This window comes from Puma concolor, chromosome B4 (genome assembly GCF_028749965.1).
Source record: "Puma concolor isolate L17-30 chromosome B4, mPumCon1.1.hap2, whole genome shotgun sequence".
NCBI classification, from domain to species: Eukaryota; Metazoa; Chordata; class Mammalia; order Carnivora; family Felidae; genus Puma; species Puma concolor.
In genome coordinates this window covers 20,140,551-20,157,324 of record NC_141673.1, presented here as the reverse complement: position 1 = coordinate 20,157,324, position 16,774 = coordinate 20,140,551, and the positions used below count along the sequence as shown (strand labels likewise).

The 16,774-nt window shown below is 37.1% G+C and overlaps 1 protein-coding gene across 10 annotated transcripts in view; it reads left to right on the top strand.

Annotated features, from left to right (window-relative positions):
- Window positions 1-14,741, top strand: part of MYBPC1 (myosin binding protein C1) — an 88,966-nt gene extending 74,225 nt beyond the window's left edge. For 5 of the 10 annotated variants that reach the window (XM_086712538.1, XM_086712542.1, XM_086712536.1 and 2 more), the window contains 6 exons: window positions 497-692; window positions 2,689-2,828; window positions 5,747-5,906; window positions 7,300-7,436; window positions 9,280-9,466; window positions 14,068-14,741. In XM_086712538.1, coding sequence (XP_086568664.1) covers window positions 497-692; window positions 2,689-2,828; window positions 5,747-5,906; window positions 7,300-7,436; window positions 9,280-9,466; window positions 14,068-14,168 — 921 coding nt within the window. In that variant the 3' untranslated portion in view covers window positions 14,169-14,741. Of the gene's footprint in view, window positions 1-496; window positions 693-2,688; window positions 2,829-5,746; window positions 5,907-7,299; window positions 7,437-9,279; window positions 9,467-11,184; window positions 12,161-12,644; window positions 12,688-14,067 lie in introns of those variants that run through there. The other 5 variants (XM_086712539.1, XM_086712534.1, XM_086712535.1 and 2 more) reach the window with 4 other exon arrangements.
- The last annotated feature ends 2,033 nt before the right edge of the window (window positions 14,742-16,774 follow it).

Sequence of the window (16,774 nt, the reverse complement as noted above, 5' to 3'; positions counted from 1 at the left end):
TCATTTTACAGTTTGGGAAATTGAGGCAGAGAGAGTTTAAATAACTTGCCCAAGGTCACACAGCTATTAAGAGGTAGAGTCAGCATCCAAATACAGATTCCAGGGCCCATGTTCTTAACCATTATGCTATGTTATACAGGCTTTGGAGCTAGAGAGACCTGGCGGTAAGACCTGGTTCCAGCACTTAAGTCACAAGGCCTTAGGCAAGTCACTTAATTCCTTTATCCAAAAAGTGAGGATAATGACATTTATTATCTTGATGGGAAGATGAAAGGAAATAGTAAACCTCATGTATCTAATGTAGTGCCTTGCACACAGAATGCAACCAACAGGCAATGCGAGTATTACTGTTTCTGCCATAGTCGCTGACCACCAGGCTGTCTCCAACCTTGCCGAAAATGGGATCAGCAACTGTCATTTTTTGTAACACTGAAAAAAAAATCTTGAAACCATCTGTTTTCCCTCCCCCTCTACTTTTTCCTGTCTTTCTCTTTAGGGAAAACCAAGGCCAGAATTAACTTGGAAGAAAGATGGTGCAGAAATTGATAAGAATCAAATAAACATTCGCAACTCTGAGACTGATACAATCATATTTATCAGAAAAGCAGAAAGGAGCCACTCTGGGAAATATGATCTGCAAGTCAAAGTGGAAAAATTTGTGGAAACGGCTTCAATCGATATCCAGATCGTTGGTAGGTTTGGAAGAATGTTCTATCAAAGCAGTATTTGTACTAATTGTCCTTGTCATTAAGGCAAGAGTAAGAATTTGTGTTAGAATGGCTTTCCATAAAATTCTTTTTTTAGAATTAAAATTACATTGGTAAATGTGTATTTCAAAATACCTTTTTTCTTACTAGAAAAACTAATCATGGAGACTTAGGGCATATATGTTAAAGAAAATTAATATATGTACTTTTTAGTGCAAACCATCTGTACCGCTTCATAATCCAGTTCTCTCTTATTCTGTTTCTCAAGTCCTTGATGATGAAACTATTTCCTGTTTTGAATTCTGGCATAAAAAACAAAGCAGATTCTAAACATAGTTTAACATGTTTCTTACCACACCTAAATTTTTCAACTAATACAGTTTTAATGGAGAGGGAAGAGTTTTTTCAAATGTAAGGAAGATGTACCTAAATAGTTAAACACCTAATTGGTTATTCCTACAGGGCTAGATACTCACTCTCCTGTCCAAATAAATGAATAAATAAGTGTAGCTCTTACTTCTGTCCAGAGTTAGGGTAATAGAGGGAGGATCTCTCACAGATAGGCCCCTCTCACTTGAACTGTTCTGTAATTTTTGCAATGCGAAGAAATGCATCTAAGAGCATAGCTACAGAAGCCTTGTTTCCAGTCCAGTCATTTTTATTATTATATTTCAGCAAATTTGCTGAAACTAGGAGTTTCTCACTAAAGGAGAAACTTCCTGTTGGCTGAAATTTCATGCCCTTTAAGCTAAGTACTGTCTTCCTACTGGCTAACCGTTCTTGATTTCTGTTAAGTTGAGGGGAGTGCTGAGGCTACCCTGTGCCCTTGGATCTGGCTGGGCTCCATTCTAATGGGAACCCCCATGGAAGCCCCACTCTAATGGGAGCCTCCAGGTCTGGAAGAGCACCTTCCCTCTGAAACACACAGAAGGACTTCTCTTTTCCACTTTGCCATGTAGTTACTTTAACAGGTAGTTCTAAGTGCCCAGGACATTGCTTGCACACTCAAAGTGTTCAATAAATAATGATTATTATTCTAGTTATTTTATTGGTTCCAAATTTAACATTGGCAGAGAGATAAAATAAGTTTTATTCATGCACGTTAAAGGCACCTTTTGGGTACAGCAGAGGAACCCACTCACAGGCTGTGGCCTCCATGCCGCGCACCAAAAGCCAGAGCTGCTTGGCCCAGATGGGCTCTAAGATTTGGAGCCCAGGGTCAGCTTACATTTCCCATTAGGCAGTGTAGCCTTGTGATTCATTGCCAGTAGCCTGCTCTTGGAGTGAAGGTTGATGAGGTTTGAAATTTCATTTAAATTTTCCTTTCAAAATCCTTGTCTTTCCATGAAGATAAAAGTCAAGAGTTTCCAGATGAGCTTAGCTGGAGTGCATTCCACTCTCCTAAAGTTTAAGAATGGTGAAAGAAATGTGGGTAGAAATGCAGGGAAGGAAGGGCATTTTAAAATATCTTCCTACAATGAAGTACAGCAGTCCTGTTTATTGATGGAGACAGGTTCCCAGACGTCTGAAACTGTGAGTAGTACCAAACCCTATATATGCTGTTTTGTCCTATACGTACATACCTATGATAAAATTCAATTTATAAATTAGGCACAGTAAGAGATTAACAAAAGTAACTAACAATAAAACAGAACAAGTACAACCATGTACCGTAATAAAAGTTAATCTCTCTCACAAAATATCTCACTGTACTGTACTCACCCTTCTTCTGATGATGTGAGATGATAAAATGCCTACATGATGACATGAAGTAAGGTGAATGATGCAGGCGTTGTGACATAGCATTAGGTTACCACTGACTTTCTGACACTATATCAGAAGGAGGAGCATCTGCTTCCGGATCTTGGTTGCCTGGGGTAATGGAAACCTCTGAAAGCAAAACAGCCATTAAGGTGGGGGACCACTGCATATGTTGGGAGGGAAAATGACCTCATAATGATGTCATGAATTCGTCCTCTAGACCGTCCAGGTCCACCTCAACTGGTGAAGATTGAGGATGTCTGGGGAGAGAATGTTGCTCTATCATGGATACCACCAAAGGATGATGGAAATGCAGCCATCACAGGGTACACGATCCAGAAAGCTGATAAGAAGAGCATGGTAAGGTCTGGCCATCTCTGGTTTAGCAGCAGCAAAATCGCATTTCATCAAAAGTAAAGGGGGGCAGGGCATGAGGTCCTCTTAAGGACATGAATATTTACTTTGCTTGGTTATCATGAGGCTAAAACAGTATGAAGCAGCTGACATAGTGCTCAATGGAATTCAATACATTCATTTGTTCAACAAATATTTAGTCACTCTGGATTCTGACTCAGATTTATATCCATGCAACTCTTTCTCCTTGTAAAATAAATGTTGGATAACATGTATAGAAAGAGACCAGTTAGAAAAGAAAGATTCTGAAGAGAACAGCAAGTGCAAAGTTCCTGAAGAGGGAAGGAGCTTATTAGTGTGTTCAAGAGGCAACCTAGTCAGAGTACGATTTATTATTACCTGTATTTAATAGATGAGGAAACTGAGGCTCAGAAAGGATAAATGACTTGCTCGAGATCACCATTTTAAATGTTAAAGTCTAGGTGCTCCTGCATCAGAATCCATCCTCTACACCGTACTACTGCCCTACCTGTATGTGAATGAATGAATAAATGAATATTTGGGCACACAATGGCATCGAGCCCCTCTTCTTTCTCATAGGAAGAGTGAAATATCATACTTAATGATATTGACAGGAAGTCTTCAGGCATTTACACTAGTAGATGTCAGTAAGAACTTGTCTTCTTGGATAGCCAGTCAAGTCCAGGTGAACCTGGATGGACTTTCTCACTGTTGACTGAGTTCTAACTGGTGACAGAGACTGATCCCCAACCTCTGCACCCCTGTGTTTCTGTCTGTCCAGTGTAATTCCCAGGAGATACCACACCATTGTCTCATTGTGGCTACAGATGCTACTCTTCACTTAAATTCCTGTTGTCATTCATAACTTCATAGACATTTTTTTCATTATGTGTGCCAACACATTAATTTATTCTTCACTTATGTTGAGCACTGTTCTAGCTACTGGATCGGGGGGAAAAAAAGGAGCACTCACAATCTAGGCAAGAAGAAAAACATCATAAAACCAAATGACAAAGCAATACAATAAATGCTGGAATAAATTTTGGAATAAAGTGCTCTGGGAATAAAGGAAGTCATAACTACATTTGCCTGGTGTCCTAAAAATATTCAAAATATGGACCACCCGGGTGGCTCAGTCAGTTAAGTGTCCAATACCTGATCTCATCTCAGGTCTTGATCTCAAGGATGTGAGTTCAAGCCACTTTGTGTTGGGCTCTTACTCTGGGCATGGAGCCTACTTAAAAAATATATATCTAAAATACTGAGATAATGATGGCCCCTAAAAATTCTAAGAAAAATCCTTTTCCTTTATGCACTTTTTATCAGAAAATGTATTTTCTTGGGGCACCTGAAAGCATGTGGCTCAGCTGGTTAAGCGTCCAACTCTTGATTTCAGCTTAGGTCATGATCTCATGATTCATGTGTTCAACCCCAAGTCCGGCTCTGACAGGGCGGAAGGGCGGAACCTGCTGGTGATTCTCTCCTCTCTCTCTGCCCTTCCCCCATGCTCTCTCTCTCTCTCTCTTTCTCTTTCTCTCTCTCAATATAAATAAAAATAAAATTTAAAAACATCTAAAAAATGTATTTTCTCAATTAGTGGTACTAAACATCTGTGGTTCTCTACTGGTTGCAAGATAAACTTTGAGACCACTATATTTCTTGGTATGGTGAGGAAAAATTGAAAAGAAAATTACTTGTTTTAGCTTCTCATTCATTCATTCATTCATTCGGGTAGTCAATAAACATTTATTTTGTGCATAGTACCTACTATGTGCCAGGTATTATAATAGGCACTGGAGATACAGGGATAAGAAGAAAAGTTGTGTTTTCTTCTCATCGTGCTGTGTCCATTTCAGTGGAGGAGGTAGACAGGAAACAAGTAAAACAGTAAATATATAATGTCATTTAAGGTAGCAAGTGCTGCAAAGAAAACTTAGCCAGGTTAAGGTGAAAGAGTATCACCAGCACAGAATGGTGGGAGGGTGAACAGTCAGGGAAGAGGTTTAATATCTGAGCAAAGACCCAGAAGAACCTACTTTAATATTAGGCAAACTTATTGGGTGATATTAATTTTTCTCTAGTGATTTAGCATCATCTCTTCTTCAGAATAGATGTTTGCACAAAAATCCCTTTTTAATGTTTTTTTTCAAATTTATTCTTGAGAGAAAGAGAGAGCGGGGGAGTGGCAGAGAGAGAGGGGGCCAGAGAATCCAAATTGGGCTCTGCACTGACAGCAGACAGCCTGATTTAGGGCTCGAACTCACAAACCGCAAGATCGTGACCTGAGCCAAAGTTGGATGCTTAACTGACTGAGCCACCCAGGCGCCCCTGTTTACACTAAAATTCTAAAATCAGATGTTGTTATACAAAAGATAGGTGACAGACACTGTACACTTAGGAAGAAAATATAAAGGTAGGAGTTGACATCTAGGGTATATGAATCTAATGTGTAAATGAAGATTAAACTATAGGGGTGCCTAGGTGGCTCAGTCGGTTAAACATCTGACTCTTGCTTTCAGCTCAGGTCATGATCTCATGGTTCGTGAGTTCAAGGTCCCTCATCGGGCTCTGTGCTGATAGTGTGGAACCTGCTTGGGATTCTCTGTCTCCCTCTCTTGCTGCACTTCCCTGACTCACGCTCTCTCTCTCTCTCTCTCTCTCTCTCTCAAAAAAAAAAATAAATAAAGATTTAAAAAAATATTAAATTATACATAATCAAGTATAAGTATATTATAAAATGTTAAACAAATTAAATGTACGTTGTTAGTACTCTCAATATAAAAATCAGTGCTATTTTTCTCATAGTTAATAAAACATCCCCACTGTTTATTCTAATCAACAGTTGGAATAGTTGTGTGTTTTTAGATGATTTTTCTCAAAAAAAAATTTTTTTTTTCCTTTAGGAATGGTTCACTGTCATTGAGCATTACCACCGAACCAATGCTACCATTACTGAACTGGTCATAGGAAATGAATATTATTTCCGGGTCTTTGCTGAGAACATGTGTGGCCTCAGTGAGGATGCAACAATGACTAAGGAGAGTGCTGTGATCGCCAAGGATGGTGAGTTAGCAGTGGACTCATATAAGGAGGTTCTGGACTCAATTCCAGTATGTGGGGGTGTGAGGGGTTTCCTTTTGGTTTTGTTTTGTTTTGTTTTGTTTTGTTTTGTTTTGTTTTGTTTTGTTTTGTTTTATAGAGGCTTCCCTACCAGGATTAAATCCAATCTCCAGCCCCTCTCCCTTCCCTGGAGGTCTGGGGATGGGACTGAAAGTTTGAAACCACTAATCACAGCTGGCAACAAGTCCCCATCCTTCAGTCCAAAGGTCACCTCATTAATTTAACAAAAGACCCTTTTATAACTTTCCTCCCTTAGGAAATTTCAAGGGTTTTAGGAGCTCTGTGACAGAAATGGGGCCAGAAGACCAAATATTTACAGTGAAGTCTTGGATTGCGAGTGTTCCGCAAGACACGAACATTTCTAATGTATTTTTATGAGATAAACGAGTTGTCTTGCAGTGCTAGTAGTATGTGATGCCGGTCATCACGTGATCATAACTAAGCCAATGTTTCCTGAAATTCACTTTGATATACCAGTGCTTTGGATTACAAGCATGTTTCCGGAATGAATTATGCTTGCAAACCAAGGTTTTAATGTATTTCTTATTATAAATCACAATATTACAACTGGACATCTGGAAACCCCAGTTTTCAATGACTAGATGTTCTCAAGAAGACTGGCTATAGAGATGTGGTGAAAGGGAATTCAGAAACTGATAAACACATATTTTTAAATTGTGGTAAAAATGTTTGACTAAAATGTTGATTTTACCAGTAAAAATTTTTATTTTTATTTATTTTTTAACTGTTTATTTATGTATTTTGAGAGGGGGTGGGCAGAGAGAGGGAGAGAGGGCATCCCAAGCAGTCTCCACTCTGTCAGCACAGTGCCCAACGTGGGGCTCAATCTCACAAACTGAGATTATGACCTAAACTAAAATCAAGAATCAGAGGCTTAACTGATTGAACAACCCAGGGTGCCCCTTGTTTTTATTTTTAATATTGCATTTTTTAAAAAATATAAACTTTCTGACTTCTTTCCAACTTCTGGGCTGTGGGTCTGGATGGCTAAAATCAGAGATAGGAATTTCATTTCCTCATAAACCACTGTCCTTAAAGTCCTCATTGCTCATTGCCTTTACATTAAAATATACTGTTGATCAAAATATTCAGATACCAGATTCTTCTCAGTATTTCTTTCAGTCTCAGATGGCCGTACTGACTTTGTGTCCCAGTGCGATTGTCCGTTTGTACACTTCAGAATGAATGTTGTGTGGAATTCACCCATATTTTTACATGTTTTTATAAGCTCAGGGGAGTTTTAACCATGAATAAAGTATGCCAAGAATGACATATTCTCAGGCCAATTTGTGTTTTTCTAATGCTTGTTTTTAAGGTAAAATCTACAAAAATCCAGTGTATGAAGATTTTGATTTCACGGAGGCACCCATGTTTACTCAGCCTTTGGTTAACACCTATGCTGTGGCTGGTTACAATGCCACCCTGAACTGCAGTGTGAGAGGAAATCCTAAGGTACCATTTTTTCAATCACATTAGTTAAATTTAAGAATTAGTCCCAAATTCCCCTTTGTTTTAAAATTTTTTTTAACATTTTTATTTATTTTTGAGAGACCGAGCATGAACGGGAGAGGGGCAGAGAGAGAGGGAGACACAGAATCCAAAGCAGGCTCCAGGTTCTGAGCTGTCAGCACAGAGCCTGATGCGGGGCTCAAACCCACAAACCGTGAGATCATGACCTGAGCTGAAGTCGGATGCTTAACTGACTGAGCCACCCAGGTGCCCCCAAATCCCCTTTTTGTTTTATGTTAGACACATTATAATTGCAAATAACAATATAAGTTGTGCTATTGTATCTTTTTCTGGGATAGGGAGGAGAGTGCAGCATTGTGGTGTTGGTGGATAATTAGGTCCACTATTTAAATACAGTAGTAAAAAAATGCTTATATTTCTTTACTAAATAAAAGATGACTATTTAGGAAAACCCAAAACACCCATTTTAAAAAATACTGAGAGGTAAGGAGATGGAAGTAATATTGTTTCACCTGAAAAATCTGGTGGTAATATTGATTCATCAAATTTTCTAAAATAGATTAAAGCAAATGATGATACTGTAATGCAAGGCAGAATATAAAATGTGCTGTCCTAGGAAGGAAGAAATCATATCTGATTGAAGAGATTTAGAAAGGTTTTAAGGTTTCTTGATGGCATTTGAAAAGAGCAACGAATTAATGAATGTTTCCCATAGAGATATTTTTTTTCCTGGTGGCACTGTGGGAAAAGTGCCCTAGAATTTGGAGACATTGCAAAGTGGTATGATTCCTGCATATACCATCAGCAGGAATAGACGAGTCAAGGGAGAAGTTACACTGAGAATGAGAGGAAGATCCTGAATTCATCTTTAGTTGGAAGTGATGTCGATACAAGCAGGAATGACCAGGAGGGAGAGGAGAGGTCACCAGAGCTTAAGAGAAAGGCCAGAGCTGTGACTCATCCTAGGCATGGGGGTGCTGTATTCCATCTCTTGGAGCCGAAACTATAGAAAGGAATATCATTGAGGAAAGAGACTAGTAATCAAAAAGCCAAAGTCCAAGGGGTAAGCCTCAGTGAATGCTCCCATTTGAAAGGGCGAAGAAGGATGGAGGGAGGAAGATGATGGTATGAAGGAGACAGAAAAGAAAGTCTCTAGAGTCTGAGCAAGGCAAAAGCATATAAGAGGCAGAAGAGAGAATATGGAGAGTGTACATTTACCAAAGGGAGAAGAGAATATGGGAAGGCAGGGGAGGGTCAAGGGTGATCGAATGTAATTCAGAGGCCAAGGAGAATAGAGTCAGCTTCCTGGGTGACTGGTCATTACCGATCTTGCATTATCTGAAGTGGACCCATTCCACTAGATGAATAGAGCTCTTTGAGGAGAGATGAAATGGTGAGGAGGCATAAGCAGCCCCTAAAGAATTAGAAAAGAATGTCAGGAAAAGGAAGTGGGGAAAATCAGATAGTTGTGACACCTTATGAGGATTCTCTGAAAAATGCCCAGCAACATACACTCTCCAGGGTAAGTTGACATCAGGAACCTGTAGATCAAATTAGAATGCATCTGAATTCATTTGGGAAGAGAGCCCCAGAGCTGTCTTCTGAACAAGTCTGGCTTGCTTCCGACCTGCCCATTTGTTTTCTTGCCAAGCACCATGTAGAATTTAATTTGAAAGGAACAGTGCTCAAGTAGATGTGGATTCTTCTCAGATATACTTTCTTTCTAAGCCATGCTTTAAAATTTGGTCACTGGCTTTAATGGTCTATTATTTATTATGCTAATTACTGATATATTTTGACTTATTTTCTTCAATCTTAACTTCAGCCCAAAATAACCTGGATGAAAAACAAAGTTGCTATTGTGGATGACCCAAGATACAGGATGTTCAGCAACCAAGGGGTCTGTACTCTGGAGATTCGCAAGCCTAGCCCCTATGATGGAGGCACTTACTGCTGCAAAGCTGTCAATGACCTTGGGACAGTGGAGATCGAATGCAAACTGGAGGTGAAAGGTATGACATCAAAGATCTCATGTATAAACTGAAATGGAAGAAAATCATTTATTTATCGTCCTTACTGCAAAATCCAAATTACGTGCTAAAATGTTTGGGGGTGGCAGAGGAAGGGGAGAGAGAATTCTGGGACAGAAGACATTATTACATTCTGCATTCACTCTGATTTGTTTAAATAGACTTATTCTCATCTCTTGCAATTCTTGTTAACTAAATGAATATTAATGTCAGTGGAATGCTAGCATGTGTACAGCATGGTGAGGATGAGTAAAGTCAAGGGAATATGACTTTCATGATATAATCCATTTATTTAAAAAAGTCTAGTGCAAAGCTCATCTAATGAAGCTACAATTAAGGAATTTACACGATTTTTAATTAGTTTACTATTTTGTGAAACTTCTAATATATATATGGGTAAGTTTGCTAATTTAGCATTTAATATTGCACATAGAGAATATAGCATATCCATATTATTGTATTATAATCAGTTGCTTTTAAAATCTCATTAAAAATTTTCCATTTATAGGTATGTATTTCATTTATATTAGTTTTTAGAAATGCTGCAACTAATGTAAACCAAGAAACATATAAGGATTTATGTGGTAGAAAAGTCTCAGAATAACCTGTCATCTTAATCAATTTTTATAGTAATTGGGTGTAATTTTTATACTGGAGTTTTTTTCTTGACAATCAAATGGTACTTTGGGATACCATGAAAACTATAGCTGTCAGAGTCTCTGTTATGAGATAATGGGTGACATGATCCTAATGTCTTTTCTCTTTTTCTTATTATGTTATATTGCTTTTCTGTGATAACCAAAATCTTTATTTTTTCTACCTCTCTGTAATGAAGAAATTATGATTCAAAAGTCAGAAAGATAACTTTGTAAATATCTATTTTAGAAAAAAATAGTAAATACTTAAAGTATTAATGTTAAAAAAGAGGTTTTAGTCTTAAATCTAGTATAAATAAAGACACTTTTTGAAAAAATTTTTTCATAACTTAAAAAAAAGTATTCTTTCTGCTATGATTTCTGTCCATTCTCAAGTAATACAGTATAGTAGATTGATAACTGAATAAGTAGAAATTTTTAAATTTTTTTCTCTCAAATATAAAACAATAATATTCTTACAAAGTGTCAAACATGACTATTGAGAAAGTGTTTACAAATTTAAGCATTATTTTTATCTGTTTATTAGTTCTAAATTCAAACTAAGTTAAGAGTTGCAAATATATCTGGTTTCTCAACCCCTAGCTTTTTTAAAGTATTGTTGGTACTTATGTCTCAATATCCAACAAAATCCAACAAAAAACTAGTACTACTTCTGCATGCTTTGAAAATAAAAGAATGTTGCTAATGGTGTAAAATGATTATTTCATAAATGGTTCAACATTTGAGATCCTCCATAGAAGCAAATAATACTATACAGATAGATGATATATCATTTATAGTAATCATATATTAAATTATATAGTAACTGAATTTAATAATATAAAGAATGTATCCTAGTACATGAGTTCATAATAAGGCATCAACTGTGGTATATTGGTGAAAACTTTTAGTCCTAAGAGTAAACCCAAGATTGTTTATCATCAGATTGTTATCTGATAATAGGTGACTTGAATCAAGTTAAGCTGTGAAAAAAAAAAAAAAGAAAAAGGTAAGAATGTCAACGGAGAATAAATAAATACTGGTACAAATATTCTAATTCTACAGTGATATATCAAGGACTAAATACCCCTGGACAACCAATCTTCCTGGAGGGGCAGCAACAGGTTTTAAAAGTTCATATCCCACTGGATATTTCTACTTTCTGTTCCATTCCTCTTACATGAAATCGCACTTTGCATGTAAAGCTTGACTTTCTCATTTGCTTTTCATTGTATCTGTTAGCAGCTCATGGCATACAGTGTTTATGCCATGAACAGGAAGGCCAAATTATTCAAGGATATTAATTAATGTAGGCACTATGTTTTGTCAGAAAACTAAGTACTATACCACACATCCCCATAAATAAAGCCAAAGAGCTACATTTTAAGATGACCTCATTGGAGATATCAGATTATCAAAACTTGGGAATCAATGACATTTCTTTAATATTTTCATTTTCCAAATGAAGAGAAATATGATCTTCCTTTAAGATAATTTCTGCTGTAGTTTCCTTAGATTCATGTTGAGCATTTTTAATTTACTAAGTTGTAGGAAAAATATTCTAGACATTTTTGATGAAGAAAGGACACAAATATTTAGAATATTTGGATCCAATATTTGGAAACTTTCATATTTAAGATTTCCAATGAAATATTTACCAATAGAATGTCTATGACCTCTCCATCTGTTGGACATTTTGGATATTTTCATGGAACTAAAATTATTTCATATATTTATGAACTTGAAAGAAAATTTTGGGTCCCATTACTAAATGTATTAAACAATAAATGAGTGCTATTCTACAAGTATAATTCACCCCCATTTGGAATAATGAATTGAGAAGTTCTTTGGGACTGGGTAAACAACCTGATGTAAACTCTAATGTTGTAAATCTATGCCTGAGTTTACAATTCCCAGAGATAATGTCAGCTTGCAAAAGATGACCAAAGTAGGGCTCTTTCTTTAAGGTTTTGTAGATTATACATAGAGTAGCTTTCTACCCTAAGTTTGTTTAGGCCTTGTGTTTATTTAGATCAGTCATATATAATCAGTTCAGAATACAATATTATAGAATATACTAGTTTAATATTTTTATCTACTTGATAATTTTGCCTTTTAGCATTTCAACATATATATATGTACACTAATGCTTTGTCTCTTGTCTCTGTTTTTCTTTTGTTGAAAAACACAATATATATATGTTGTAGGTTTTTTTTTTTTAAGCTAATGGTTTGGAAGCTTTTACCATAAATATTCACTGTACAATCAAGTTGGCTTTGCCACCTGATCAGGCAAAGTTGTTGTGCATATTAATAAATGTTTTACATATTAATTTTCCTTTTGAAGTGACTGGATCCCTGCCCTTCACTCCATATGCTTCTATTTTCCTACATCTTTCACATGACTAAGGATTAATGAAATCACCTCATCATAATCATGACTATAATTTCATCCAACAAGTACTCAACTTTGGTTTTAGCACTTTATTAATGCTTACAACTTCTCTCTTTCTCTCTTTCCCTTAGTTGTAGCACAGTAAGGATTTTTGAATGTATATTATCATCTAAGGTAAGCTTTCATATGGTTTTGGCATATGAAGCTTATGACTGTCATAAGCCATACAAAGCCTGTGGAGTATGGCATGATTTTCATTCTGTAATCCAATGAAAATAGACTATTTAAAATCTCTAACTTTGTAGTTTTAATTTGTATTTAAGTATCTTGACATTAACAGCTAGTACTTACTCATCACAACAATCTCCTGTTGACATGAAGCAAGTTGTTGAATGCAGTAAAGCATGAATTAATGCATTTAATGTTGATGAAAATGATACCCAAGCATTCTGAACGCTTTGCATCAAGGAATGGACATGTACATAAGCGGCATCATTTCTACCAATATGTGACTTGAATTTTTTTTTTTTTTAAAAAGGAGAATGACTTTCCCAAATTTGCATTAAAGGAGTTTTAAGAATGTTCAAATGGCATGCTGTTTTTGCCTGGACGTGAGTTTATTAGCAAGTAGTGAAGCACTTCCTTAAAGGACCATGAATTTTTATAGTTTCATGGGTTCTCTTGTGAAGGGGTACTTTTATTTTATAAATATAATTCAGACACATGGAAGGTAAGTTTGAAATAGTAGTAGGATTTTTCACGTTCAGAAGGCATTGGACACGTTTTACTATTTTTAACAAAATCTTTCCAATTTTTGCACTTTGATAGTGTATAAATAGCCAAAATTAAAGGAGTGGTTCCTTTTTTCTTCTCCACTGTGCTTGAGTTGGAGTTCTTTGTGCTAAATTAAAAGGAACATTGGGGCGCCTGGGTGGCGCAGTCGGTTAAGCGTCCGACTTCAGCCAGGTCACGATCTCGCAGTCCGTGAGGTCGAGCCCCGCGTCGGGCTCTGGGCTGATGGCTCAGAGCCTGGAGCCTGTTTCTGATTCTGTGTCTCCCTCTCTCTCTGCCCCTCCCCCGTTCATGCTCTGTCTCTCTCTGTCCCAAAAAAATAAATAAACGTTAAAAAAAAAAAAATTTAAAAGGAACATTAACGAACAGGAAAACAGTTCTTCTCACTGATTCATAACATGGTCTACATCTACTCTGCCATTCAACCAGAGGGCTTAAATCATCTATAGAAGAATCCCAAAACCCAAAAGAGCAATAGATCCTTTCCAAAACCAGTTAGGAATTTAAACTAAGATGGAATAATAGCAGGGAACAAGAAACTGCTATGGATCTGCCGGGAACTTGCTTTTCCTTCTAGATGCCAACTGCTTTAAATTCTAAATGTACTAAATGCAGGAGATTTCCCAGTAGGACTGAATGAATCTTTGTGACTAACTGGAACATAATTAGTCACATTTCTAGGCAGCTAGTCAGGAAGTAGTATTTCAGTAATTTTTCATGTAGACGGTTTTGACTTGGCCTTTTCCTTTTTGTCCTCTCTAGGTGGTCTTTCCTTCTGCAGGCTTCTCTTGCAAGGCGTACCTCCTAACATAATTGATTCATATTTGCGAGACTTGCAATCAAGCAACCCTGAGGAATACTAAGGGCCTTGGCCCTGCCTCCCTACACTCCACTGCTTTGAAATCTGATTGCAATGAGAAAGCATTTTCTGTTTTCCACCAGCACCCAAGTGTGGTTGTTTTCTTTCCTCCTGATGTTAAAGAAAAAAAAATGTTTGCACGGGATTGCTTAATTAAAAATTGCATACAAAATTTCATTTGAAGTCAACATTTTGCTCATGATTGTCTGTGCTTGGTCACTGTACTTTACAAAAAAAGCAAGCTAGAAAATTAGCAAAAGCTGTTGTTTCAGTTTAAAATAGTAGGCTGTAAATGCTTTCTTTTTTCCAGAATAAAATGACATAGTACCATATACCACGGTCAGATCTTGAAAACCCATCTTTCTCTTGGAAAGTCACTCTTTTCTTGATCTAACAGATTTTTCTAAGCAAAACAGGGTTGTTTATTTCACACAATCCTGCTTAACACCAGTAGATCTGTACGCTTTTTCCCATTTGTATTCCCTATAAGACGACTTCATAAAGTCTCTCAGACACAGTTTTCTCAACAGAAGGGAAATTGTATTCAATAAATGGTACAATAAGTTTGAAGCACTTATGATGAGATCACACAGTATTCTTTTATGTGCTTGGGGTTGTGTGCGCAAACAGAACTGAGGACAAAAGGCTGGGAGCCAGGTGCCACCAAACTCTCAGGCCTGACCTTCATTTGTCTCTGGCACAGCCTCCGGGCCAAATGTACCAGAGCTCCTGCCAAAACAGCTAGTCCTAGTGACAGAGAGTTACTGCAGACGACAGAGCGGTTATAGATTTAGAGATTGCTGATGGCATCCATTCAGACTAATGAAGACCATCAAAATCCTAGAAGCTGAGAAACATTTGCAGGAGCGCATCATCTTTTCAGTGCTTCCTTTGACTCTTCCTGCTGTTCTAGAGAAAGTTTCAGTTAAGGGAGTGAAGGGTAAGTAAGTCACCTCACCATTACTGTTTATTCCCTCGTCGCCCCCCATTTCTTCTTTTTGGTCTTTTGTCCTAGGAGATAAATACATTGTGACCTGTAGGTGGGCCCATAGGATCCTGGGACAACATTTTAAAATATCTGCCCTGCTTCCTTTCCAGGTTAGAGCTGGGAGGTATGGGGGAGATCACACTCCTGGGCTGACGTGGGTCTCATCAAGGGAAGGAGTGGTGTATTCAGGTAGCTGCAGTACCTTTGGGAATAGCAAGAGAAAATTTGGGTTCTTGTCCAAACTATAATGGCTGCCTCTTCTGTTCTGATGAGTTGGTGATCCTGCCTTATCGGTTGTGAAGAATATTGGCTACTACCCCATATCCTTAATCATTGTGAAGCAGTAATGTGCGCAACCCCATTAAAATGTAAATACCCATTTTAATCAGAAAATATATTTACACATTATCAACTAAGATATTTTATGTAAAAGAAACCTGGCATCTCTGTAACGTCAAGAAGATCATATCCTTATGTGCGAACCCAATAAACAACTGTCTGGCAAAACTAATTGGTGTGGGCCCCTGCAGCCCAGCTGCTTGGTCTGAACTCCAGGACAGCAACTAAGCTGGTTGCCTAATTCACTCATTGACTGATTTTGCCAAGTCAGGGTCAAGTTTGTTAGGCTTTGTATAAACATTGCCTAAAAGTGACTGTAAAGTATCCTTACAAAATATTGGTTCCCAGTCATGACTCATGCTCTCAAATATATTTTGTACTAGATAATGTTATTTTTCTACATATGACCTCTTTAAGGGTACTCATGCACCACAAAATTCCAAAAAGGAAGAAAAAGTCTATTTTGAAATGACAAAGAGCAAAAAATGTCAGAAGCTGTCATTGCTATTACCTTTCGTATAACTTTGTTCTAATTTTGTTTGAATTTGACTTTATTAAAGAAAAATTATATGTCACAGGAACTTACCAAGAATTCTTTTTGGAAACTAAACATTTATTAAATGTTGTAAAGGATCATATTTATTTACGTACTTTAGAAGAAAGCTTAATGAATGTTTCATCTAAATTAATACAGAAATAGGAGAAAAACCCACTAGTTACAAGAAACATTGGAACAAGGTAATATATCCTTAGCCACTCGTTTTTAATCTTTCAGAAAAATTCTATTCAGCTCAACAAATGAATTATTGAATGTCTGATGTGTACATGGCACTGTGATGAATTCAGCTAGAACCCAATGATGAATAATCCACTTCATGCCTTCAAAGAGTTTATAATGTAGAAGACTAGTAAACAAAGGGGAAGACATAAACAGGGAAGACAGCAGGTGTAAGAGATCCCTATAAGGATTCAGAAGTTGGATAATGTGGTTTATGTATTTGTTATTATCCATGTATGTATCACACTAGAATGAAGTATAGGCCATGTCACATGACTTTATTTTTCTAAATCAAATTAAAATATGAGCTCTCCACTAGCTAGATGAGCTCTCCACTACCTAGTGAAATTGAGAAATTCTCTCTGTCCTGTTCGGGGGTCCTACCTCAGGCCCTGGGTCAGCTGGAATATTTTCTGTGCCTAGAAAATGGAGAGAAGGAAAGTCTCTCCATTTTATTCCATACTGGTGGAATGTCTGTGTCCAACCCACTATGGTCCACTCAAAG